Raw genomic sequence first — 26,659 nt, 5'->3', positions numbered from 1 at the left:
AACATAAGGTAAGAGAGTGGTTTTTGACTATGTTATATATATTGTTTACATTCAAAATTTCCTCCACGAAAGAAATGATTTCATGCATTTAATAGTAAGATTCTGTTAGGTTCAGATTTCCCTCAAAAAAAGTTTTCTTTTTTATATATCCTGTCATGAAATGAATGAGGTAAATAATTAGCATGCTATTGTAAGCAGATTATGGCAAGTAAATGTTTTATGGTATTTCAGTATCTCAAGGTTTATTGAATTCTGAAATATTGAGCAATTTACAGTGTGAAATCCCAAGTGGCTTCTTTACAGAAATTGACAAGTTTATCCTAAAATTCCTTTGGAAATTCAAGGGACCCAAAATAGTTAAAACAATCCTGAAAAAGAAAAATTAAATTGGAGGACTCACACTTCACGATTTCAAATTTTACTACAAAGCTACAGTAACAAAGATAGTGAAATACTGGCATAAGAGTAGACATAGACTTATAGATCATGGAAATAGAATTCAGAGTCCAGAAATAAACCCTTACATTTATGGTCAACTGATTTTTGACAAGAGTGCCAAGACCATTCAATGGGGAAAAAATAGTCTTTTCTGCAAATGGTGCTGGAAGAACTGTATAGCCACATGCAAAGAATGAAGTTGGGCCTCTACCTCACACCATATACAAAAATTAACTCAAAATGCATCAACAACCTAAATTTAAGAGCTACAACTATTAAAAGAAAGCATAGGGGTAGATGTTGGGGACCTTGTATTTGGCAATGGTTTCTCAGGTATGATGCCCAAAGCATAAGCAACTAAAGAAAAAATAGGTAAGTTGGACTTCGTCAAAATTGAAAGGTTGTGTGCTTCTATGGATACCATCAAGAAAGTGAAAAGACAATCCACTGAATGTGAAAAAAATATTTGCAAATCCTATCTTTGATAAGGGACTCGTATCCAGCCTATATAAATACTTTTACAAGACAATAATAAAAAGACAACCCAATTAAAGAAAAGAAGTCTAGACATTTCTCCAAAGATATACAAATGGCCAATAAGCACATGAAAAGATGCTCAACATCATTAGCCACTAGGGAACTACAAATCAAAACCACAATGAAATATCACTTCTCATCCACTAGAATGGCTATATAAAAAAGTTAACTGTTGGTGAGAATGCAGAGAAACTGGAACTCTCATACACTGCTGGTAGGAATGTAAAATGGTGTAGCTACTGTGTATAACAGTCTGGCAGTTCCTCAAAAAGTTAAACAGAGCTACCAGATGACCCAGCAATTCCACTCCTAGGTATATACACAAGAGAATCGAAAACATAGGTCCACACAAAAACTTGTGCACAAATATTCATTATTTTATAATAGCTGAAAAGTAGAAACAACTCAAATGTCCATCAACAGCTGAATGGCTAAACAAATTGTGGTATATGCACACAATTGAATATTATTCATCCCTAAGAAGGAATGAAGTTCTGATACATGCTACAACATGGATGAACCTCGAAAACCCTATGCTAAGTGAAAGAAGCCGGACACCAAAGGACAAATATCAGGAGGTGGCCAGTGCTGGGGGGTGATGGATAATGGTTAGGGGGTTTCTGTTGGGGATGATGAAGATGTTCTAAAATTGACTCTGGTAGTGGTTGCACAACTACACTAAAAGCCATTAAATTGTACGCTTTACATGGGTGAATTGTATGGTACATAAATTTTATCTCAATAAAGCTGTTAGAAAACAAATTTCCAAATGAATAATTAATTACTTGGAAAACCTTTACCCCTGCCTTGCCCTGTTTCATTCTCTCCTTTTATTCTTGAACTATGCTCCCTTCCCTCCTGTAGCTGATGTGCCAGGTACAGAAGTCCTGAATTCAGACTACTGCCATCTTCTCTGACAATCTGTGTCATGACAAAAGTTTACTTCAACCATCCAAATAAGGGTTTCTATTCAGGCATTCTGTCCAAAATGGATTTGTCCATGTGTCTGAAGGCAAGAGATGTTTTTTTTTCCCATCCAGAGCTAATGTATTAGAAGATTGATGCCCCTGGGCAGGGAAGTATTTTTCCAGATTCTCCTTTATAGCATGGGGCTTAGAGAGATGCTAGGTGTTATATAAAGCTGTTATAAGCCCCAAAACACCAGGAGGCTGCCCATTCACAGAGAAGGTGATCACGATATCCAGGATCGGGTTAGTGTGAGTCCATCTAAAAACAAAAGTAGCTCAGAGAAATGAGCTGCCAACAAAGGCTACACCACATCCAGGACCAGGAGGGCAGTCTTTGGATTTCCCACTTTCCTTTGGAGAATGCTCATTCTCTGATTCCATCCCCTCTCAGCTCCTCCTTTCCATATACCACTCTTGCCCACTCCCCCCACAGCAACAGCCTCTCTCAGGGAAAGGTCCGATAAACTCAGGCTAGCTATAAATGACAACTGAAATGTGTGTAAACTGTCTTTCCCCCAAGCCCCTTGCATAATGAGCTTCTCCTGGAAAGGAAGGCCAGGCCAGACCCATACCTTCTCTTGATATCTAGCTTCAGGAGTCCACAGGTATGTATGTTGCCAGGCCAGGGGGCAGAGGTTGGAGGTTCAGGCCAAATCACCCTCCTTTTTCTGAGCTAGGTCATGACCACTTCCTGAAAAATATGTAGTCAGTGATTGAACCTCCTCTGAGTAGCCTGTGATAGCTCTTGGGCCAACTGTTTTCAAAGTGTTACCCTTGTTGAAAACTGGTAGTCCTAGATAAAGGAAATTCCATTGTGTCCTGGTCCTGGGAGGTCAGAAAAGATACATTTCCTAAATAGAGGGAAGCTTTTGCTACTTACACATGCAGCCTGCCCTCTGGGTCACCTGAATAGCAACTGCAAATTTTTTTTTATCTGAATGGGTTGCAGAGTGGAGCAGTATGTAATGAGATCTTGTGGACTCTCCCCAACCACAGAACGCCTGGGAATGGAAACCCAAACCTACCTTCAAGGTGGAAACTCAGAGCAATGAAGGCTCTTTTCCCTCGGGTGTTTGGTCAGGTGAGGTTGTCAGGAAGCCAGGACTATTACTGTGAGATGTGACATAGACTCCTACCCACCCACATTGCATCTCTGCCCTGCAGGCACCCTTGAAACCTCTAACTGCAGGCCCAGTGCTCTAAGACACTTTTAGGCCATGATTTAATAAAAATAGGAGAAACTGCAAGTTTGCTCCCCTTTTGCATTCAAAGCAAAGCTCTGTGAAACTGTGTTCCTATTTTGAATGTGGTAAAGCAAAAGAATTTTCCAGTTTTCAGGGCTGCTTTGTGTTCCCTGGGACTACACCTTTCACAGTTGAGACAAAAGACGAGAAATGCAAATTACCCCTGCTACTTATGCTTTTGTAAGAAAATTGTTTTGAGGGACATTTTCTTTGTTCTTATTTTCTTTGGCCCTGAGTATGGAATAAGTTCATTTTCCTTTTTTTTTTTTTTCTTTGAAACTGGAAACTGTATCTTTTCAAAAAATGAAATATTCTCTACCCAGCTCTGCATTTAAAAGCACCCTGTTCACCACAGTGGTATATCAGGACCCTCACTCGGGCCCCTTCTGTTCCCTCCACCCACTGGCAGGTGTGGGGCTGAGCCGCTGTTTAAGTACACTTGCTGACACACTCCAGCAGCTCCATGCGGATGGCAATGCGGACGTGCCAGCCCAGGGGGATCAGTCGGATGAAGCGGGAAATGATGGGGGGCCGCAACAGGTTCTGGACTGTGGAAGTTCGGTCCGAATTTCCATAGAAAACCTAAAGGGAAGGAAGAAATCCTATCATCACATCAGGAAAGAGAAAAGAAGGAGTGATTCCTTTTGGAAGCTGGCCCCAACTTTGAATTGTAGGTAAAATCTCAGAAAGTAGTTAAAGCCCAGGGAATTTTTTATTGCCCTCCTCATCCTATAGATCATGCAAGGGCCATTTCTGAGTCGCTGTGTGGGGATATCTAGAACTATACCATCCAATGTGTAGCCATTAACTACATGTGACTATTTAAATGTAAATGAAGTGAAATGAAATAAAAATTCAGTTCTTCCATTGCACTTACCACATTTCAAGTGGTCATGTGGCTAGTGGCTGCCATATTGGACAGCATAGTGCAACAATTCCATCATTGCAGAAAGTTCCATTGGTCAGCGCCTATAGAAAGTGCCTTTTGACTCTTATTGCCAATTTTGGATTTCAATCCTCTGCATTTTGACAAGAAGTTTTGGAAAGGTCTGTGTTAAACTTAAAAGAGAAATGTTCCCATGTACAAAAGTGAGACTTGAGTAAAAACTCTTGAGTGAGCTGTGATGTGGGCCAAAGCTTAAGTGTGTGTTCCTACATCGATACAAATGGTAAGTACTTTTTAGATTTGGAAAAATGTTCCTCCCCCCCCCAAAAAAAAAAAAAATTAAAACTAGAGGGAAGATTCTGGAAGGGAGAGGACAATACCCAGGTTTTGCTTAGTGTTTTTTCTGATTGTAACAAAATGATGTCGATGTTGGAACTTAGGTGTAGTAGATGTTTGAATGTATTTCTAAAGAAATCATTCTTTTCACTCTGGGATTTTAGTGCCGTGCCCAATGATACCCAAATGTTGCATATCCTTCTGGGAGTATCTCCTGAAAGAATCTGTCACAATGATCTCCATCCACAGTACAAGAAGGGCCTTGTTAGCCATGATCTTGGCTTTCTTCCCAGCAGCAACACCTCAATTCCACTTTCTCAGCCATGTGACTTTGAGCCTGCTCAAGTCAGTAGCCAGGTGAAGAGGGGAGGATGGTACAGGCCCAGTTAATTGCACAAGTTCTGGAGTGGAGTGCCTCTTTGCAAAGAACTGCTGAGCTTTCAGAAACAGCTTGAAAAAGAATCGCAGTATGTTTTTGAAAAGATAACTAATAAGAACAAAATGAAATATGTCCAAGTATCATAATGGTTTTACCTATTTTGTGCAAACTCTTTGAAACCTCAACCCATGAATTTCTTGCTGTACAAATTGTCATTAGAAACTGCAAAGCCTTCTTATTCTTAGTCGCACACATCTATTTCACGCAATTAAACAGCCAGATTCAGCTGGGGGAAGGACAGTTAACATTTCCAAACAGATGAGTTTTTAGTTCATTTTTGCTCATTGCCAGTATATATGCATCTATATAATTAAGAGCCTATGGTGTCTGCTGTGTCAGAGATTAATAGGATATAAAATCACCCAAAGGTTTAATAAGATTACATCTATTACATCTATTTTTATATGTATTTTTTGTATTTTTATTTTTATTTTTTTCTCTATATTGTCATTTTATTTCTTTTTCTGTTGTCTTGCTATTTCTTTTTCTAAATCGATGCAAATGTACTAAGAAATGATGATCATACATCTATGTAATGATATTAAGAATTACTGATTGCATATGTAGAATGGAATGATTTCTAAATGTTGTGTTAATTTTTTTATTAATAAAAATATATATATATATAAATTAGCCACATTAGTGGAAATAATACCAATAAAATGGTCTATTTTTATAACTCAAGATATTAAATGAAAAATATTAGACTATAGCCAATTGTGTAAGCATCCACTTAGTAAAAATAATAGAGCATTCATATTGTGACAAGCACAAAGATAAAAAAGACTGGTTATTAATCCTTAAGGATATCACAAACTTATAGGATAAACAGTTATATTAACATATAATTAAGATACCATTTGACAAATGTTTATATAAAATTTGAACATGATTTATTAAACATCTAAGGAGGGTGTGTTTAGCACTTCCTACAGACTTCAAAAAGCCTTCATAGAGGAAGTGATACCAAAAAAAAAGAAAAAAGATTACATCTAATGTTTCAAGATTCTTTAAGCCAGGCCTCTGCATCTGCATTTGGTGAAGTCCTTTTAACCATTTACATAATTTAGTGACTAACTTTCTGGGCTGTCAGAAGTTTCCCAGCACTTGGTCTCAGTCAGTGGTAAATACTGGCCTTATCTACGTAATTGGACTATTATCTACCTGCATCAGTGACAGATCAAGTCAAACCCACAAAGAGTGTTCAATGACCCAGTGAGTTTGGAATAATCCAAATGTCCATTCTTAATTATTCAAGCAACAATATGCTGTTATGAGAATTCAGACAAATATTTCTTTTACACAAAAGAATAGCAGTCATTCACAAACAAGCTGCACTCGGCACCAAGAATGCAGCAAGGAAAGACACCTGCCTGACCCTGAAAGAGAACACAGCATTGTGGAAAGAAGCACAGATGCCCCACTGTGCCATCAAGCTGGCACTCTGACAGGGCAGCTGCAGAGACACAGAGAAGGGAGGGAGTCCAAGAGGCTGTGAACTTAAGGTGGTTTGGGGTGGAGGCCCTACATACCCGGTTGTTGCCGGTCTGGTCCTTATAATAAATCCAGTTCAGGTTCTCATCGGTCCTGTACTGCACACTGTACTTGGTCATCCACTCGTCAATGTCACAGCGCCCCTGGGTGAGGATCCCCGAAATCACCTTGACCTCCTTCAGATCTATTTGTAACCACTGGCTGCTGTCCTGGAACTTGGAGAGCCAGGCGCACCTGCAAGGGAACACAACCAAATCACCAGGAGCCCTCCCCTGTGAAAGTATCAGGAAAGCCAGGTGATGCTGTCATCCAGGGGGGTGCCAGCACCTGGAGAGCCTCCAGCAATACTCAGGCAGTCTGAGCTGCAATCTGTTAAGCGCTCAGAGGCTTGTCTCCAGGACTGTTCTGTTTCCATTATACTTGACTTGTATCTCATTCTCCCTCCCTATATCTCCACTCCCCCCCCCCCCCAAAATTGCCAGATTCAATTCATTTGTCAAAATAATGCCTTCAAGTGCGGCAAGAATCTCCTCTGGGGTGTGGTTTGTGCATATCTTTCATCAAAACATGTAAGCACATGGTAATTAAACCCATCCATTCTCTTCCCTTTCCGTTAGTCTCTCCTGGTGTTTCTATTTCCATAAATCTTTTTTTTTTTTAAATTTCACCTGCTTCCTACATTATCTGAATCTTCTTCTGATCCTGTCATCCTTGCCATTCAGGGAGTGTCTCCTATGTGCACAACACTGCAGCAAGATGTATTTGGAAGGGCTTTTGATCATTGTAAACCAAGACAACCATTTAAGGAATTAAGTTTTTAGCTGTATTTCTCGAATTGTGGAAACCTCTGGTTTCCCTTTTGTTTTTTCTTCTATTGAAAATTAATTTCTCAAGACTCAGTCCTTGGCTACTTTCTCTTCTTATTCCAGGCTTGTTCCTCGGGCAAGTCCTGACTTTTTATTTCCATCTCAGCCTTTCTCCTAAATTCCAAATCTAGATGCCTGGATACCAACAGCATCTCAAATGAAATATGTCCAAAATGAACTCAAAACTGCATCCATCCAAACCTGTCCTTTAGTATTCATCTCTCTAAATGGTACCCCATCCTTCTAGGTGTTCATGACAGCCATCGAGAGCCATTCTTGATTCCTTCCTCTGCAACACCCCAAACATCCAATCCCCCATCTCTGAATGTTTCTCAAACTCATCTACTTCTCTCCATCTTCATTGCACCTCTTAGTCCACATCACTCTCAACTGTTGTTTAGATGGCTGCCATAGCTTACTTAGCTAGTCGCTCTGTGTTACTCTTGCCCCCCTTTTCCCAATCAACTCTCCCCTCAGGAGCTAGAAAAAATTTCCTAAAACACAAATCTGATTGTGATACTCTCCAACTTAAAATCTTTCTCTGGCAGTCTGCTGGTTGTCTCTCAATATGCATTCTCCCCATCTTACTCTAGTGAAACAACACCTGAGTTTTATTTGGGCAAATAGCTGCCCAGGTAAAACTACATTTCCCAGTCTCCATTGCAGCTAGGTGGGGCTATCTAATTTAATTTGGGCCAATGGAATGTGGCAGAAATGGCCAATAGGATATATTTGTTTCCTTAAAGGAAAAGTATGCACACTCTGCTTCTCTTTTTTCTCTCCCACGTGACTGTGGACATGATGGTGGAAGCTACAGCAGCCACCTTGGGTCCCAGGATGGGAGCTTCATGTTAAGGGTGATAGAACAAAAAGATAGAAAAAACATGTGCCCCTGATCCATTGAGCTGCAATAGCAATCCTAGACTGTCTAATGAAACTTAGATGAGCAAGAAATACACTTCTACATTGGTGAAGTCACTTTAATTTGGGGCTCTTTGTTACAGCAGTGTAAACCTGTATTCTAGCTAATATACATTCAGAGTGTTCCTATTATCCCTAAAATAAAGACTACAATCATTAACATGACTATTACGACCTTGCACAGTCTGACTTCTGCCTATCTCTCCAGCTTCATTTTGCCTGTGCTCTAGCCTTGCTGACCTTCTACATGTTCGCTATCCAGGCTCTTGAGGTATCTTCCCAGTTCTGGGCCTTTGCTCATATTCTGCCCCCTGGCTCTTCCCCTCCCTCACACGGCCAACTTTAAGCCTCCAGTTAAATATCTTTTTCTTAGAAAGCCCTCCCTGGAACTTCAAATACAAGGTCTCTCTTCCTTCTATGTCTCCTCTGCAGCATGCATCCCACTTACTGAATAACCAGTTGTGTGATCATTTGCTTACAGTCCATCCTTCCCCTCTAAACTGTATGCTTCTTGAAGGCAATTCCTCATCTGTCTCACTCCCTGCAATATCCACAGTATTCGGCACCTGGAAGGCACTCAGTCACTATTTGTTGAACAAATAAATGAATCCTGTGCCATTCATTTATTAGGGAAATGTACTTCTTTCAATCTCATGAAAATAAAATATCACATGCACTGCTGGTCCTGCTTACCCAAAGCCTTGACTGTTGAGTCGGGCCTTGTTTGCAGTCCACGAAGAATACCAGCCCACGTACTGCTCTGTGTTGGAGCAGGTGATCTGGTCTGGCATAACCTCTCCTGATTCAAAACCCAGGGGTTTATGATATGGGCATTCTAGGAAAGGGAAAAAAAGTGCCCATTAAAAAAACACTCATCTCGCGACACTCAACAAACACAAGATGACTGGAATAACACAATTAACTGCTCATGCTAGAAGAGAGTAAAGACTAAGTAAAGGGCTTGGCGTGGAGACTTGTAACATTTGTAAACTCAGAGGGTAATGGTTCTACGGCAATCTCATGAGAGGGGGAGTTTTGAGAAATCCTTCACCTCTACAACCTCAGAGACCTAAAAACCAAGAGACTGGCAGTGAAGTATCATATTTAAATGCCATCGTCTTTATTTTCCTTGTTAGCAGGTTTAGCCATCTTGCATGATGTCATCAGAGTCCCTAATTGTCTTTGGACAGCATGTATTGCCAGTTATAGGGAAAAAACAGATGGTGAGAATCAAGAAGCGCAGTTGTACATTGAGACTGACTTCCCGCTTGTAAATTGCAGTTTTCTTACCAATCTAATAAAAAAAACAAATGGGTGAAATGTGCCAGAGTGACTGTTGAATAAGGAACAGTTGAAATAAACTGCTTTTGCCAAATAAGAATAGCCAATTGTCTGCTGCTTCTCATGTACTTCCTCTCACTTTAAGAACTTTTTTGGGTTACCTGGTCAGAGAACGGCAGCCAAATTGCCAACCCAGTGTCCATTCTCCCCTTCCTTTTGACTAAAGGTTCCTATTTTGTTGAGGGGAATGATGTGGCCAGCTAAAATAACCACATTACCAGCCTCCTTTGCAGATGGAAGTGGCCAAGTGACACGTTTATGACCAGTGAGATATAAGATGTCTGCTGGGGATTTCTGATCAGGTTTTGCTTGCCCCATCCTTCTTCCAGTTGCCTGGAACCCATGATCTGATAGCTGGTGCAACAGTAGTCATATTTTCCCTGGGTGTAAGATCAAGAGAAGTTCAGAGGCTTAGCCCTGATATCCTTGAGCATCTCCCCACCCCTTAACTTCTTACCATACAAGTCAAACTAAACTTCAATAAGCTACTGTTTAGGGGGTTTCTTGCTTTTAATTAAACCCAGTTCCTAACTGAATTTCTATAGAAAACATGTGATAAATATATGTAAACACATTTTCTAAGTTTTCTGATTGTGAATGATAAACTCCAAATAAGATCATTCAAAGTTTATTTTTTTTCTCTACGTGCACACTGGAGTTCATGTTGAAGATCTGAACTTATTTACTGGAGCATCGTCACCTTTAACAGCAAAACAAATGCCGAAGTCTTTCTGGAGGACAGTTTTTGAATGTCATTAAAACTAAATGAAAGTTGCAAGAGCTTGAAAGCCATCCTGAAGCTTCAGAGTGCCTGCAGGGACAGTCATGTCCCCTCCCCAGACGCTGAAGATAGAAGGACAGCCTCAGGCCTCTGGCCAGGGAGGGCTTATAATTTTTCTGTCCCAACATACCAAAGGAATAAACCCAACTCCCATTACTATCTGTAGCTCAGCGGGGCTGGGGGAGAGAAGATAGCGTTTGTAGTCTAGCAAGTATCCAAGACCTGGGAAGCCTGTTAAAATAATGTCTGTCCCTGGGAGAGAGAGAACAGGAATGCTTTATGGACCACTTACTCATGCACTGTGTGGCCAAAACATCAGGGGAGCTTATTAAGAATGTATTTTCCTGGATTCCAGGTCCAGAGCAGCCATGTTTTTAACGAGCACACTTTCAAAGCATGCTTTGGAAACCTTGACCTGGCAGAGAAGGCATTTTGTAGCCTGGCAGATTCAGAGGGCTTAGTGCCAGTGGCCTTGGGGGCTCTTCCACCTCCCCACCTCCCTTCCAGCCTGGAAGACAAGCCCATGCAACTGGAAGGAGAAACAAGGCCCAGCATCAGTAAGCTGGGTTTCAATTGGAACCTTAGTAGTCACAACCTGTTTCTGAATCCATAAAATTCTAAGCTTGGATGCCTCTAAGGCCCCATCTGTCTCCAGCATTTGATAACTGAACCTGCTTTTTTTGTTGTTGTTGTTCCAGAGCCACCAGCTCTGAGGAAGAAAGCAGAGGGGAAGAAAAGTTCTAGGACTACCATCCCTAGTCATTTTACTCTCGGCATTTTGTTCTTTCTCCCATTTTCCTTCACATCTCTTTTTCCGTTTCTTTCCAGTTAGCCCATCCAATTAAAAGTGGGTTAAAAGTAGGCTATAGATCTGCAGAGACCTGACCAGTGGTAGTGGCCGTGGAGACATGAGAGGGCTTGTCCAGGTGGCAGAGAATCTGTTGTTCAGTTTGCATTCTATAAGAGCCACTTGCCCAGACACAGATCCTGAATGTACTCTCCTGGGAGGTGATGCTCTCATCCATCCCCATGTCTTTGACCAGCACTTGGGAGCTGATGCATGAATCCAAGGCCTCAAACCTCATGCCACTGTCCCCTGATTTTCCAGGTGAATGTTTTCCACCTGGGTAGCCCATATGTCTTCATGCTCCATAGGTCTAAACCTGAGCTATCGATCATCAAACCTCCAGGCCTCCTCTGGGTCTCAGGCATTGGCACTGGCAGCTTCCCAGTTGCTGAACCAGAAACCTGGTGCTTTGACCCAGGGTACAAAGCATAAGCTTTAAAGAGGTGAGTCTCAACCTTGGCTGCACCCTGGAATTACCTGGGGAACTGCAGAAATGCTGCTGTTCGGGCTACACCCCCTTAGAGTCTGATTTAATTGATCTGGAATGCAGCCTGGGCAGCTGGAAAAAGCTGAAGGGAATTGTAATGTACACCCAAGGTCAAGAACTACTTCGGGCCAAGAAGTCCTAGGTTTGAATCCCACTCTAGGTGGCGTGAGCCTGAGCAAGACACTTAACCTCACTTAACCCAGGCCTCAGTGTCCTCCTCTGTGAAATGGGTGCAAAAATAGAGCCTGTCTCCATAAAGTTGTTGTGAGAGCAAATAAAATAATGTTTGTAAAGTGCTCAGCACAGTGTCTGGCCAAAAAGCAGCAGCTAACATTGGTGTAGGGTGAAGTTGAAAGAATATACTGATGTCTTCTTGTGGTTTGCACGCCTGTTTTTCTAGTGAAGCCTCAGCAGGGAAGAAATCCAATACCCCTCTAGCCCACTCTGGCCTGTCCCATCCCCCAGCACATCTGTCCTAGAAGGAGGCCAGCTTCATGTTTCTAAATGTTTGGGCTCTCCTTGCCCCAAGAAGGAATTGGTCGTGAGTGTATGCGTGCGTGCGTGCGATTTGAGAGAGGAGAAGCTTTGTTGATGGCATCTCTCAGGCTTATGGAACTGGAATTAGCTGCTTCTCCCAGATGGGGAGGTGGCTGGAGGCCCTGGGCTTTGATGGTGGCAGAGGTGCGGCTGTGTTCAGCGTTGAAGTGGTACTCCTGAGAGAGCTGAAGCATGGATGTGGTCTGGGAGACCTGAGCTCTGGGTATCCTCACGGAACTTGGTACCAAGCTTGGCTCAGAGGGAGAGGAGCCATCAATGAGGTGCCCGCCTCGGAGTGGGGCTGTGGACTAGGCAGGGAGCCAGCCACTCAGCCTGAGCATAGGCCCCAGGCGATCCTTGAAAGGCCCTGGGCAGGGGTGTAAGTCCAAAGGGAGAGGAAGGAGCTCCAAAAATCCCGTCTTAAGACTCTCGCAGGCCATGACAAGGGTGGACTCAAACTAGATTCATTTTAATAGAAGCAAAAACGTGACATCTCTCCCACTCTGTGCTGTAAAGTAACCTGCATTCCAGTGATATAGTTCTTATTTTTCCTGCCTCCTCCTACCTTCCTTCCAAAATCAATTTAGCATCTGCTCCTGTTTATTCGTCCACTAAATTCGTAAGCCTGTCCCCTTATGCCTTTCCGACCACCCCGGCCGGATTCCTAAAGGCCACCTTGTGGTCACCCTGCCTCTAGGCTCCATGCTTGAGCCGGAGGATTTTCCCAGCCACCGCGTCACTTGCTTCAGGCTGTTCAGTGGCCATCATCTCCCGACGTGTGTCCTCTGCAACTCTGGGCTCCGGCCAGCTCCTCCTGCCTGTACGCCCTTCAGGACTTCATGTGGGCCTGGAGGCCTTTCCATGAGATGTTTTTCAGCCACAGTGTTTCTTCTGCCTGTGGCATGCCTGTCCCCTCTGCTCCCCTGTCACCAGTCCAGCTCCCACTCATCCTTCGGATTCCTGCTCACCCTGGGCTGGGTAAGGGGCTCCCAAAGCGCCCTGTACTTCTGTCACTCCTCACCCCTTATTGTGAGTAGCTCCTTGTCAGTCCCCCTTGTCTGACTTGCTCGCCGTTCTTTCGTCTGAGCCAAACATTTTATACAAGGGGGACAGGAACAGGAAACAGCCCAGGGAGGAAGTACAAGTGGACGGTGGCCTGATTAAAACCAAATTGTGTGTGACTATGTGAGTGTGAAAACCTTGTGTCTGATGCTCCTTTTACCTACCTTATCGATGGACGAGTAAAACATACAGAATAAAAATAAATAATAGGGGGAACAAATGTTAAAATAAATTTAGTAGATTGAAATGCTGGTGATCAATGAAAGGGAAGGGTAAGGGGCATGGTATGCATGAATTTTTTTCTGTTTTCTTTTTATTTCTTTTTCTGAATTGATGCAAATGTTCTAAGAAATGATCATGATGATGAATATATATTTAAAAAAATTGTAAATTGAGGGCAAATTAGAAAGCAACAGAACTAAGGATGCTGAAAGAATGAAGGGGATCCATATCAGCTATACACAGAATATGTCCCTCCTAAGTTCTCTTCCCCCTGGAACTTTGTTACTGTAGCTATTAAACCCATTTCTATACTTGTTTTACTCTTAAGGAAAAACCTACATCTTTTGTGGCTCATGTGGCTCTTTTGAGCAGTGATTTTATAAGTAGACAGATAAAGGCACATAGATAATGTGCTGCTAATCCAGGCTCTAAATGTTTAACAGACCAGCATGTTTTGTAGATAATTTCTAGATTTGTAGGCCTGAAGGCCAGGCATGCTTATGAAGGATGTTAGCCTAAAGAAACACAGAGAGTTCAGGGACATTCTTAAAAAGACAGTCAAGAAAGATGTGACTATTATTATACGTATATAATAGACTTGAATATATATAGGACAATATAGTAGAATGTGGAATAATATTGATAGAAGAATAAACTCGAATATCATAGAGTATAGAATATAAAATTGAGGATAAAGGTAAAGCATTAGTGAACCATTTTATTTCCACTCCCACCCTACTCCCCCCTCCCAGAGTGCCAGGATAATCTTGGCTCAACTGTGGAAAAGACAGACCTCTTAGTACTTTTAATAGCATTAGGCTGAAATGAGGAGGCCGTAATGCTAGCCGGTCACCATCTGCTCTATGAGTAGGCCCTGGGCATGGCCAAGAAAGAGTTGGTGAGAGCCTTCAGGGCCAGCCAGTAAAACACCTGGAGCTCTTCCTGGCGGCTTAGAGTGACACCCCACCCCCAACCCCTGTCCTTCTGTACTTCCCAGGGTCATCTTCTCTCCTAAGGCAGGCTCTTGTGGAAGCACTGAGTCTCAGAGCCCAGAAAGACCAAGCAGTGCCTTTGACATCCCAGTGAATGACCTGAGACAATGTGGGGAAGTTCTGGTGCACTTTTTAGCAGGTTGTGCTGCCCCGTATCATCTCTTTCATGGAAGAACCAACGAACAAATAACGAATCAAGCAATTAACACTAAGGTTGCATTCTTTGCTTCCTGGAAATAAAAATTAAAAAACAAAGCAAAGAAACAAACAAAAAGTGGGGAGAAAAGTGCACTTAAGCTAAAATAATTTCTCATTTTAGAGCTTCAAGTGCCTGGCGACTGTGTAAGGAGAGAGAGCTTGGGGATGAGGGTTGTCTCCTCACCTTTTAAACACACTGCGTAGGTGACTCATGAGCATCCCAGATGATTGGGTCAGTGAAGCCTGTCCGCATAAATAACCTCTTTTCAATTTCCCCTGAGAAAGAACTTCCGTGGAATGGAATTCCAGGAGGTTTCAAGGCTCGAGTGAAGAGAACATTTGTGCTAAATTGTCACCTTCTCCAAGGTGAAGATAATGCTTTCATTTCTATCTTGGCACTTGAAAAAAGAGGGTGGAACTGAATTATAAATGGATTCTTTCAGACGGTACTTCGCTATCGATTGGGCAGGCCACGCCAACATGGAATGGCTGCTGATGCTGTGGAGAGCAGTGATGCTTTCTGTAAGGAGACTCCCCCTGAATGAAACAGTGCCTCCAGCTTTCCTCAGCACGCGGTGCCCCACTGTTCAGCTCCACCCAAACAGCACAACAGGCTTAGTGCAGAAACCACTTTGTAGCCCCTTTCAGTAAATGGGAGGGCAGGCCATGGATGCCAGGGCTTCACTGAAGCCGCTGTTACCATCCACCCCCACCCCCATTTGCTATTTCAATGCAAATTTAATGAACGAATGAAGAGAAACTCGCAAACAGATGCACAAACCTGTCTCTTGTGGAGCTACTAGGAGATTATGAAAAGTGAATGACAGTTTTCCTGGCCCCATCAGAACCCCGAAAAAGGGTGGCAAGAACAGTTTCATGCAAAATAGGCTCTGAGGGTGCAGAGGACTGAGCATTCCAAATATTTGCTGGGATTGCCAGAGTCTCTGAAATCTCTGCTCATTCTCTCCTCAGGGTGTGCTCCTCTGAGGCAGGAAGAAAAGGCACTAACCCCTATTATCCACTACAGTTTGCCAGGTACAAGGTGAGATGCTTTAATGCGTCATCTTAGTTATTCCTCATAACAATCCCTTAGAGCAGGGGTTGGTAAACTACGGCCTCTGGGCTGAATCTGCCCTGTGACCTCTTTTTGTAAATAAAGTTTTATTAGATCATGGCTATGCACTTCTATTTACGTTTTGTCTGTGGCTGCTTCTGCACTACAACAGCAGAATTTAGTTATGACAAGGACCTTATGATCCACAAAGCCCCAAATATTTTCTGCCTGGCCTTTTATAGGCAAAGTTTGCTGGCCCCTGCCTAAGAGGAAGGCATTCATGTTAGTCAGGATAGGCTCCGTTATACTGCATAACAAATGGTCCCAGAAATTTCAGAGGCTTAATCATTTTTCACTCGGATGATATCTGTAGTGGGGAGGGGATTGTGTGCTGCTAAATCATCCGGGCATCCGGGCATCTGGGCTGAAGGAGAAGCCACAATCTCACCCCAGGCCTTCTTGTTCTCCACAGTAGGAAAGGGAGAACTGTAGAGTTGCGTATCAGGCCTTAAATGCCTCATTTTGGAAGTGACATTGCTCCCATGGGCCAGAACTGCTCGGACGGTGCCACCTGATGGCCAAGGGGTTGGGAAATGTGGGGAAGCATGAGGAGACTTGGTAAGAAGTACCTAGGCAGGCACAGGTACTTCTGCTCCATTTGGCAGCAGAAGAAAGTGGGGAGGCCCAGAGTTGAGTGATGCAGCTTGGACTCCAGCCCAGATCTTTACAGCTCGAAAGCCAGTGGTCTTCTAGAAGCCCGTGCTGTCTGCCGCTAATTGCTTTTTAGCAAATCCCATTAATCTCTTATTGAACATTAGGCCCATCTTACCATCTCACCCGGGCCAAGTAGAGATCTGGGAATCTTTCTGAGCAATGACATCAGGATGGTTTGTTGCAGCGGCGGCCCTTGTGAGAGTTTATGCTGGGAAGCAACTGGAGCAAACCCACAGCATGGGCTTCAGGGTTCTAACGCGACTGGGTTGAAAGGAGGAGGAAAACAGGGTGTTCCCAAGGACAGTCAACAGCTGGTGCCCCAAGAAGAGGGGCCACTTACCTGGTATGCAGTCTAAGGAGGCGGCCCTCCCAGACCACAGTGCCTTGGCGCCTCCTTGGCAATCGCACTTGCAAGCTTTGTGGTACCAGGGCTCGTCGCCCTCATCCTGCAGGAACCCAGAGGGGCAAGAGCGTCAAGAAAAAAGTCCCATTCAAAGGCACCGCTGGTCAGCACCACTGAAAAAGCCTGTTTTCAAAAACCAGAATTATCTATCCAGCCTTGACACACACACAGTTGCCACTCATCTTTGATCCTGAGTAAACAGATTTTTGCCGTCGTGGACCACCAGCTCATGTTCTCCCAGACCCAGCCCTGGAGAGGGCAATGTTTACCGCATCATGGTCATTTCCAGGGCTTGAGGAGCCACAATCCAGGGTTGGGCTCCTCACCCACCCCCTGAAGGATCCTATCTGGGTTCCCAATTTGAAAAGGCCCTGGATTCGAGATTCCGCCATCTCATTTAAGACCCGCTTTTACATTCATTCTCTTATAAAAACACCAATCTTGGAACTTGCCCAGATGAAATGTGATATTGCCACCACCGGGTGGGGGGGTGGGGAACCAAACCTTTAAAATATATATATATTAAAGTGATAAATAATCCTATAAATTATTTTTGGCTAGGAAAGAAAATCTTCAAAAACAACATCCATGTCAATTCTGGCATTCTTACTATAACATACCTCAGTGGACGATAATCCCAGCGTGGCTGAGCAAAAGAATGAGAAAGGAAAAATTAGGTTAAAAAAAGAAAAAGCAAGTCAACTAAGTGCTTCATCACACAGAAAAGGAAAATGAAAACAGCCATGCGAAAGTTAAAAAAGCTCCTTTCTTGAAGAAGTCAAACTAATCTTGAGGAAGTAAATATCTGCCAGGAAAAATATCCACAGATGCTGAGAAACTAGAGGCAGGAAAATTAAACAGGAAGAATGGTATTATGATTATTATACACTATAGAATTTTGGAATATATATTCATTAAATAGCAAGGAGGGAGGAAAAAGTACGTATACTTGTCATCACCCAAAGGCAACACTGTTAACATTTTGTGAGTCTTTCCAGTTCTTTTTCTATGCATATTTTTTTCCAAATGTTTTACGTTTTATTAAAGAATTGATAGGATTTATCCAGGTGAAGAAAGAAGTCATTCCAGATACTGGAAACCGGATGAACCAAGACACAGAAGTAAAAAATAACATGACATAGTTGAGGATCTTAAAGGCAGGAAATTTTGTTCTGATGGATGGAAAAATGGGAGATAGTGACTGGATCCTGTGGGATTTTATTTTTTTAAGCAGTTTTATTGAGATATATTCACACACCACACAGTCCATCCAAAGTATGCAATCAGTGGTTCACAGTTTTGTCACAGAGTTGTACATTCATCACCACAATCAATTTTAGAACATTTTTAAATGTTCTAAAACATTTTCATTACTCAAAAAAAAAGACCCCAAATCATCCCATGCCCCTTATCCCCCTCCAGCATTATTGACCCTTAGCATTGGTGTGATACATTTGTTACAGTTGATGAAAGAATAGTAAAATATTACTGTTTATTATGGTCCATAGTTGGCAATAGAGTGGTATATTGGAAAATATGCGTTTTTTAAAACATATTTGAGATTCTACTATCTGAACACTGAGATTTCCCCTTTGCTTTTTAACCGTCCATCATCATCAGTCCTAGTGCCTCCCTGGTTTGCACTAAGGAGTTGGTCCCCAGGGGGCTTAGCCATTGCTCCACCCTAGCACCTTTAGGTTATTCAGGATTGGGGGAGTTGTTTTAGAAATTCTTCTGTTCTGCTTGTCTACCATGAACAGGAAATATGAACTACAGTCACAGTATCAGTCAGTGTGTGGGAGAATTGGAAGGGTGCAAAATTCGACATAAAACTGACAGAAAGGGCGGGCCACGGTGGCTCAGCAGGTAAGAGTGCTTGCCTGCCATGCCCGAGGACCCGGGTTCGATTCCTGGTGCCTGCCCATGTAAAAAAAAAAAACTGACAGAAGTTTATCCTCACAGAAGTGGAAGAAATGAATGCACAATTTAATGGGAAAAGAGTTTGAACATATTAGCATAAACTGATTACTTAAAGCTGCACTTTTCAATAGGGTAGCTGGGAGCCCCCCTGAGGCTATTTAAATTTAAATTAAGGTTAAGAAATTAAAAATTCAATTCCTCAGTCACCCCAGCCACATTTCAAGTACTGAATTAGCCACATGGGGCTCGTGGCTGCCATACTGGAAAGAACAGATATGGAACATTTCCAGCATTGCAGAAAGTTCTGCCACACAGTGCTAGTTTAAGGCACCAGAACTCCATTTCCCATTTCTAAAGAAACAAATGCCTTTATTTCTTTTTTGCTTATAAAAGCAATATATACTTATTTTTAAAATCTCAAACAAAACCTGAGTGTAGAAAGTACTCTCCTTATCCACTTTCCTATTTACAAAGTGATTCTAAGCCACGAAAAACTCCCAGAATGTTTTAGAGGGTAAAGGAATAGTCTCGTCTTTTTGTGTGTGTGTCACAATTATAAAAGCCAGCTCTTTCCAGTTGTGGCTTCACATAAATAAATGATACCTGTTTACCCCTTCGACAAACACTTCTGTGTGGCCTTTGTGAGCCCAGCACTGCACTCGAGCCTGGGTCTTCTGACATGGAAACTGCTCTGCCGGCAAGGAGTGCGAGGGCTCCGAGCAGGCGGACCACTGCACGGTACACGGGGTAAGTACCTTGGTGGGTTCTGCCTGAGCTGCAGTGAAGTCCAGAAGGGGCATAGCATTTAGCCTGGGAAGACTCAGGGCCACCCCTCACCTGTGGCCACCATGCCGCTGACTCTGGTAGGCCCTTGTTCGTCTGGTTATTCATTCCTGTAGACCCCCTCGTCTACCCACAATGGGCAGAGCTGACCCTCTCAGTCAGCAGTGACAGTTAGCAAGCCACGTTGTTAAAAGACACCACAGTACCGCAGTGCCAAAGCCTGTGCTGGCAAATGAAGTTACTGATGACTTATTTGCAAATCCAACACTGACTCTTGCCAATGCTGAGCAGCACATCTTCACACTGCAGCACTGGATGCAGTCCCTCCCCTCTACCTTTAGCTTCCATAGTGCTGCTCACCTGATCCATCTCCCACCACTCTGAATACTCTTTCTCCGTCTGCTTTGAGAGCTCTGCTTCTTCTATCCACCCCATAAATGTGACTAAACCCAAGCCTCCAACTCTTGCATCGAATGGCTTATCGGATATCTCCATGCGGATGTCTCTTACTACCCAAACTAGACCCAACTAAATGTTGGTAAGGCATTGGAGCAACCTGAGTTCTCATATTTGGCAGGTGGAGGTATAAGTTAGTATAACCTCTTTGGAAAACTATTTGGCAATTTATAATATGGCTGAACTATACATGCTCCACGATCCAGCAATTCTATTCCTAAGTATTTACCCTCCAGAAGTACACACATATGTCCTCCCAAAAGACATCAAGGTTTACTAGCTTATTCATAGCAGCTGTATTTGTAAGAGCCCCAACTGGAAACGCTCCTATGTCCATTAAGAGTAGAATGGATATGTTGTGCTGTATCTACACAATGGAACACTATACAGCAATGAGAATGGACAATCTGCCACCAAATGCCACAGCATGGATGCATTTCACAAAGAATGTTCACTTAGAGGAGCCAGAAAGATGCTAAAGCAGATACACCATATGAATCCATTGGAATGTGCAAAGAAACAGGCAAAAGTAATCTATGTCATTTGGGTGGTGTGATGGTGGCTCAGTGGCAGAATTCTTGCCTGCCATGCCAGAGACCTGGGTTCGATTCCCGGTGCCTGCCCATGAAAAAAAAAATCTATGTTATTAGATATCAGGAGCAACTGGGAGGATAGAGCTGCCATGTACTGAGATGGAGAAGGTTCCAGGGGGACAGGGATTTGGAGGGGTGGGATAGGATGGGTCCATTTGGGACATATTCTGTTCCGGAGACCTGTGGGACACTCATGTGTTGAGGTTGAGTGGGCAGCTGGCAAAGCCCCTAAAGACTGGGTGGTACCCTGCTGCTCTTAGCACTTACTGCGCACAGGTACCCATATCCTCAGTCCCTTCTCTGTTCCCCATGAACTACAAAACAGCAGAGCAATTGCTAGCTAGAGGACTTGGGGACTGGTAGATCCAGAAGGCTCTCCACCCTGCTCCTCATCTCAAGAGGAGCTGGTGAGGGCTGAAAGGCGGTTTCTTTTCTTTTGTTTTTAATCACTTTAATCCTTATCACTCTATCCCTTTGCAGTATTATTTAGTATTATAATTATCCATTTACTTGGTCTCTTTTTCAATGGTCTATGAGTTCCTTAAGTTCAGGGACCAAGTCTGATATTTTATATCCCCGCTGCCTATTAAAGTACTTTGCACACGATTGACACGTGTTTGAATTGAATTGAATCTACCAGCAGTGCATTAGTGTTGTTGTAAACCCAGGGTCTCAGGTTCAAATCTTGACAAAAGCCGGGCAGGCAACGTGATGAGTAAGACAGACTGGGTGGGGAGCGTGGCAAACTAGGGAGCAAGCACCCCGCCTAAAGGGGAACTGTGTAAGGCGGTTTCTGAAAGGCCCTTGCAGTTGGGCCACCATTGGCCTCTATTGTGCCATATATAACCGAGGCCAGGGGCCTTGGTTACTGACAGTGTGGCCTTTAATAGTCTCACGGATGTGGCCCAGAGGCTGTCAGTCATTGAAGAGGGTATAGCCAGGGGCAACAGAGCGAACTCAAGAGTTCAAATGAGGCTCAGTCTTCTGAGCCTCTAACTTCCCCTGCCTCCATGGCCTTTTGCATTATGCAGTATCCCCTGGTGGGCCCTGGAGGCGTTTCCACTTTCTGCAGAAATAAAGCAGAAAGGCAAAGAGAAAAGGGCTGGCTCAGGTGGGGGTGGGGCACTTAGCCTCTCTCCACCTGTGGAGGGGAGGAAAGTCTAACAGGAAGGTGTGCTTTGAGGCCAATTTCTGTGCAGAATCAGATGTTGAACCAATTTTTTCCCCCCTCCTCCCAGTCTCCCCTCCCCAGAAAGCATTTGTCTCTAGACAGCCTGGGGTTCCGAGGCGCCATATCCTTATGGAAATGAACAGAGAAAGAAGGAACAATAAGCATATTACAGGAAAAGCTGTCACCAAGGGAACAGCAATGTGGCAGCTGTCACTGCCCCAGCCCCCAAATGATTTAATCATCCAACAAAACTGGAGAACCAAAGCAAAAGTATTTTTGACTGCAACATATTATAATACCAGGAAATAACATTGCAGGCACAAGAAAAGAAGAGAAAATGCCGGCCTTGAAAAAAATGGCCAAGGATTTAGATTATGTGGTTGCACATTTCTCTGCCTGTTTGGATTGTGTTTGTGATTCCTCCACATGATCTATGTCCCCAATATAGCATTTGTGATGCTGCCACTCCCCGATCTCAGATACATGCTACATGGGGTCATTCTGCCCTTTTGCCCAAGCACCAATTCATGGGGAAACCCTTGTTACCACAGCAGGAAAATTCAAGGCAATTCTGAGTCTCAAAATATACCTTTCCAAGAGGAAAAGTATGCATTAGATACACCTAGAAAAGACTATTTTAGTCTCTCTGATTGGATTTCGCTAGCTACAGAGCTTTCCTTCCAATGGAAACAGATGAAGCGGAGGAGAAAGGCATAAATTATGAATGATAAAAACTATGTAGCCAGCTTCCAATCTACTCGAGAAATAATAGGACACAGGGAAACAACCCAGCAGGCTGGAATGATGTTCTTCATGTGGAGAAGAAAGACGAAAATTGCTTCATGTGTGAAAGTGTTGACTATTTTAGGGGGCAGGCATATTCATGGGTAAACCTGTTTTCCATGCATGTACATGCTACAACATGGATGAACCTCAAAAACATTATGCTAAGTGCCAGACAAAAGACCACATGTTGTATGATTCCATTTATATGAAATGTCTCGAATAGTCAAAGCCATAGAGACGGAAAACAGATCAGTGGGTGCCAGGGGCTGGGGGAATGACTTCAATGGGTGCGGGGTTTCCTTTTGAGGTGAGGAAAATGTTCTGGAATTACAGTGGTGATGATTGCACAACCTTGTGAAGATCCTAAAAATCATTGAATTGCACACTTTAAATGGGCGAATTGTGTATGTAAATTACATCTTAATAAAGCTGCTTTTTGAAAATGTCTGCTATCCCTGGGTGGTTGATACATCCAGAGAGGGGGCACACTCACCTGGAAGATTATTTATTAAACATAACCAAGTAGTGGACTAATATGTTTTAATAAACTAGATGTTTTGAAAATCATCCTCGGTGTTTACTACAAAGCATACAACATAAGATAAATAGATGCCTGCTTCAGTATGAAACATAGGTAGTGCTTTACGATGATGATTTGCACATTCACAGATGACCCCTCATCCAATACCTAAGTGAAGTCAATCCATTTACCTTATGTCACTGTGATGAGGAAGCACTGCCACCACGGAACTAAAACAGCCATGAGTGTATCAGACAAAGAAGCTTTGGCTCGAGGTTCTCATTTGGGCAAGGGAATATACCTTTTCCATGGGTGTGGACTTTATCTCTCCATCTCAGCTGTAAACTGCTGAAGTGCAGGGATTGTGTCCTGGTGTTTTCTGTCTGTTCCCTGTAACATCCCGCTGGCTCAGGGTTGAGCGCACAGGAGGTCACCAAGCAACACTGACCGTTTTTGGTTTGCTGGTTGCCTTTCAATCAGTGTGAGGATGGAGGGGCTGGGTTAGGTGGGCAAGAAAACTTAAGCTTCTCAAGTCTTCCTGCCGGACCACATTCTACCCCACCTGGACAGATGCTATTCTTTGTCCTTTGTAGCAATTTCTGGAACTCTCTAGCCAGAATTCTTTGCTTTGTGCCTACTGCCCGAGTGTCGTTTGTTACTGGTACCCACTGAAAAGAAGTGTAGCTTTAATGGGCGGGTCTAATTTTAAACCGGGTTAGTAAATGTTTATAGGATTTCCTTCCACTTTGGGGTCAGAGTGTAGGGTTAGAGTCAGCACTATGGAAGTGACAAGTATCTGCCTTGGGGGCCGAGTTCTTATATAATATTTGGCCTATAGCAGGCACTTAGGGATAGATTTTTGAATAATGAAAGAATGAGTAAGGGAATGAATGAATGGATCTCAATTCGAATCACAAAGAAGAGAAATTCAAGGGTGAGCCCTATAGATATCTGAGAAGCAGCAGTATAAGGATCTAAGCCTTGCGTAGCTCTGTTTACATTGTCTTGTTCAGGAAAGGCTGAGGAGAAAAGGAAAAAAGCAAACAAAACTGAAAGCATCTTAAGGAATTTAGAGTTACTGGGACAAAGTGCTGACTCTTAATTGCAAGAAGGGAAAAAAAGGCCATTGGCTTAAATGATCCCTACTTACAAATATATTTTAGAGTTGGAAAAATGACCTAGGGGTTATATTCCCACAGGCTTGTCAGGATACTGCGAAATGTGACTAAATACCAAAAGTTATTTTACCTTTTGTACTCTATCAATAAAGTATAATGTGGGGTAAAGAGGAAAAGGATTTAAACCAGGAATTCGGACTCTCCTTGTGAGATCATTTGCATAGGAGAGTGGCTCCTCCTTTTCTATTTCTATTTCCTATAATACATCAATACGCAAGCACCAAGAACAAGACATTCGACTAATTTCTAACATCTGAAACGAACCCAAAAAGAGAAATTCTGAGTTGATGGGTACTTCAGAGGTGAGGGAGGCATGAAAGAGTATTACTTCAAAGATTGAGATGGAATTTAAAAATTGAATTTAATGGCACATGAGATTTGCCTTTCATTTTTCCTTATCACGCCCACCAGTCCATACTTAGACATTTAAACATGGTTGAGTGAATTGAGGCTTTGGGGGCTCCTGACTCTGTGTTGGATTATGCTTTTTTATCAGAGTCCAGTGGTACTCGGTATGCTATGTTAATCCATGTTTAAACTAGGGTGACCTTACATCCTGATTTGCCCGGGACAGTCCTGGTTTGCACCTGTTGTCCCAGCAGAATTATTAATAGCATCCTCTTCCACCTTAGAAAGTGTCCCAGTTTGGAAGAGTAAATTATGCAATCATTCTAAGTTTGATTCCTAAACAGTTTCAAGGATCTGCCACCTTATCTTATTAATTATCACAATTTACGGCTCTTTTATACAGTTGCCAAGACCCTTCTTTCTTTCCCATTGTAAGCATCATTTCAACTTAGAAGGCTCCTCACACAACCAGAAAGCTAGAGGCAAGTCAAAGAGAACCTCATCCACGCAAAGAAAATTGTCAATTCATAGCACATATTAATGAAATAACATACTGCTAGCTAATAATGATCTTAATTAATTAAGCTATATTTCTATTCATTAATTATGCTGTTAATTAAATTATATTTTAAACTATTTCTTTAATGCTAATGGTGGACTAGCACATACCTTCACAGCCAAAGAGAAGTAATAACAAGAAGCCTCCTGTCTTGCGTGGCATCTTCCCTCCTCCTTGCCGCCGGCTTCTCCTTACCCGGGTGAAGAACTTCTCCAGGAGCCCAAGATGGAAGATTAACTTGAGCACTGGCCTCATTAAGCGTTTTATTCCATTTAGCTCTTAGGGCTTTGGCTGAGCCCCATCAAGTTAACCCACATAGTTACCTGCCTCAACAAGGAAGTCTCAGAGAAGACACTGATGTCAGCCGAGGTGGGCTTAGCAAAGAAAGAAACGGGTTTTATTTGATCTGTAACTGTAAGGGAAGTGGAGGAGGGAAATAGAAACAAGAATCAGAAGGTCCCGGCTCTGCCACCACGGTCTAGAGAGGCCACCTTGAGCAGTTTCCTGCCAAATAAGCACTAACCTCCTTGCAGTCTATGAAAACGACACAGATTCCCCTCTTAGAAAACAATTCGGCAGCAAATTTATTTAGTACAACACTAAACTAGAGAGGGGGGACAGTTACACACAGAAATGCACATTGCTGTGTTTTTTCATAATAACAAAGTTTGGAACCAATTTAAATGGCTGACACTGGAGGCTGGGTTAAGGAAGTTATTGCGGGTCGGTGTAGCACGGTGGGATAAGGGCACAGCTTCCCCAGCCAGACCCAATGCGAATCCCGGCTCTGCCGCTTCCTTATATGTGACCTTGGGAAAGTTGCTTAATGTTTCTGTGCCTCAATTTTCTCATCTGTAAAATGATAATAATAATTCCTACGTCATAGACTTATTTTGAGGATTAAGTGTGATCTATGCAAAATGCTTAGAACAGTGCTTGGCATAAATTTAGCTATTATTATTACACAGCCACTAAAAATAAAGTTGATGGAAATGATTTAATACCAAGGGCAATCGTGTTATACTCAAGTTAGAAAAGGATGCAGATTTATACATTGTAATGAGAGAAAAAAATGCAGAGGAAGCAGGTCCCTTCCCCTTTTTAGCTCTTTGCCACTAGCATCCTAGTCCCCGAACCACAGGGCCCCAAACTCCTTTCCTTGGTTCCTCTTGTTAAAGATGAAAAAGGCCCGCATAAATCATCACCACGCCCCCCGCCCCCACACCCCAAATCGTACTTAAACAATAATGAAGAGCTAAAAGGAACTAGAGAAACCAGCATTTATTAGGTTTAGAAACCTGATACTTGTTATATACTGTATATGGATTCCTTCTTAAACAGATGAATGTCTATTCAACAAACCTTACTGCTGTATTAAAAAGAAGGGGACTGTGCTTTTTCCCTGCTCTCTGTAGTGAAAAATGTCAGAATCTCTAATAATTCATCTGCAGTGAAAGCGCGGCTGTATTGTCATGCTTTAGGTGGAGACTTTGGGGAGCGATCGATCCTCTTCAGACTAGCAGGGAAAGGGCGACTTCCGGGTCTTCCTGCTTCCCCCCAGGCCACCCCCGACCACCA

The 26,659-nt window shown here is 42.9% G+C and overlaps 1 protein-coding gene across 1 annotated transcript; it reads right to left on the bottom strand.

The window, feature by feature from the left end:
- Nucleotides 1–2,654: 2,654 nt before the first annotated feature.
- On the bottom strand, nucleotides 2,655–25,441 carry RS1 (retinoschisin 1). The gene is made up of 6 exons (XM_077145682.1): nucleotides 25,192–25,441; nucleotides 17,388–17,413; nucleotides 16,705–16,810; nucleotides 8,823–8,964; nucleotides 6,381–6,576; nucleotides 2,655–3,769 (listed from the first exon to the last, which is right to left on the bottom strand). Exons 1-6 carry the CDS (start codon nucleotides 25,334–25,336, stop codon nucleotides 3,617–3,619), a joined length of 768 nt encoding a protein of 255 aa, XP_077001797.1. The 5' UTR covers nucleotides 25,337–25,441; the 3' UTR covers nucleotides 2,655–3,616.
- Between the last annotated feature and the right edge of the window lie 1,218 nt (nucleotides 25,442–26,659).

This window comes from Tamandua tetradactyla, chromosome X, assembly GCF_023851605.1.
Source record: "Tamandua tetradactyla isolate mTamTet1 chromosome X, mTamTet1.pri, whole genome shotgun sequence".
In the NCBI taxonomy this organism is placed as follows: domain Eukaryota; kingdom Metazoa; phylum Chordata; class Mammalia; order Pilosa; family Myrmecophagidae; genus Tamandua; species Tamandua tetradactyla.
The sequence above is the reverse complement of the archived record's forward strand: the minus strand, read 5'-3'. Positions and strand labels throughout refer to the sequence as shown.

What these genes read in the sequence shown, in the direction of transcription:
- RS1 (XM_077145682.1), bottom strand. Translation starts at nt 25,336, where the DNA reads ATGAGGCCAGTGCTCAAGTTAATCTTCCATCTTGGGCTCCTGGAGAAG. An exon ending in CTCCTTAGACTGCATACCAG is followed by an intron (nt 8,965 to 16,704) that starts GTAAGTGGCCCC and finishes TCCCTTTCCTAG; the next exon opens with AATGCCCATATCATAAACCC. An exon ending in ACCAGACCGGCAACAACCGG is followed by an intron (nt 3,770 to 6,380) that starts GTATGTAGGGCC and finishes CCTTCCCTTTAG; the next exon opens with GTTTTCTATGGAAATTCGGA.